Here is a 509-nt window from a genome sequence, read left to right as displayed (position 1 = left end):
CAGCCCAGGCCTGGGGGCGCCCCCTCCTGGCAAGGTGCCCAGTGGCGGCCCTGGACGTACCAAGAGGGACACCTGCGAGGAAGGTGACGGCGTGCAGCGCCCCAGCAGAGGCACCGAAGAACATGCGCGCGTCGCGGAGGAGGTGCGGGGCGCGCTCGCTCAGACAGCGGGTCGCCCCGAGGTGGTAGAAGCCCAGAAAGCCGCAGCCCACGAAGGACACGCTCCAGCCAATCTCGGAGTCGCACAGAGCGGCGGCGGGTCGGGGTCCGGGAGGCGAGGTCTGAGGTGCAGGGTCCGCCATCCTCCCCGCCTTAACCTCACGAACTCTGGCTCTGAGCAGGGCCTCTCAGCCGCTGTCCAGGTGTTCCCTGCGTGACGTCAGCGCGCCTGGCCCCGCCCTCCAGGGCGGAGTGGAGGAGCCGGCGGGCGTCAGTCATTGCACCTCCTGGATGGGTAGGATTCTGGGGCGGGGCCTATGAGGAGCGGACGGGCTGTGGGGCGGGGCCTAT

The 509-nt window shown here is 70.5% G+C and overlaps 1 protein-coding gene across 1 annotated transcript in view; it reads right to left on the bottom strand.

Annotated features, from left to right (window-relative positions):
* Positions 1-369, bottom strand: part of LOC102263864 (patatin-like phospholipase domain-containing protein 3) — an 11,373-nt gene extending 11,004 nt beyond the window's left edge. The window contains exon 1 of the mRNA XM_005860655.2: positions 61-369. Coding sequence (XP_005860717.1) covers positions 61-301 — 241 coding nt within the window. The 5' untranslated portion in view covers positions 302-369. The remainder of the gene's footprint in view (positions 1-60) is intronic.
* Positions 370-509: the final 140 nt, after the last annotated feature.

This window comes from Myotis brandtii, unplaced genomic scaffold (assembly GCF_000412655.1).
Source record: "Myotis brandtii unplaced genomic scaffold, ASM41265v1 scaffold138, whole genome shotgun sequence".
Lineage (NCBI taxonomy): Eukaryota > Metazoa > Chordata > Mammalia > Chiroptera > Vespertilionidae > Myotis > Myotis brandtii.
Note: the sequence above shows the minus strand (reverse complement) of the source record. Positions and strands in the feature narration are given on the sequence as shown.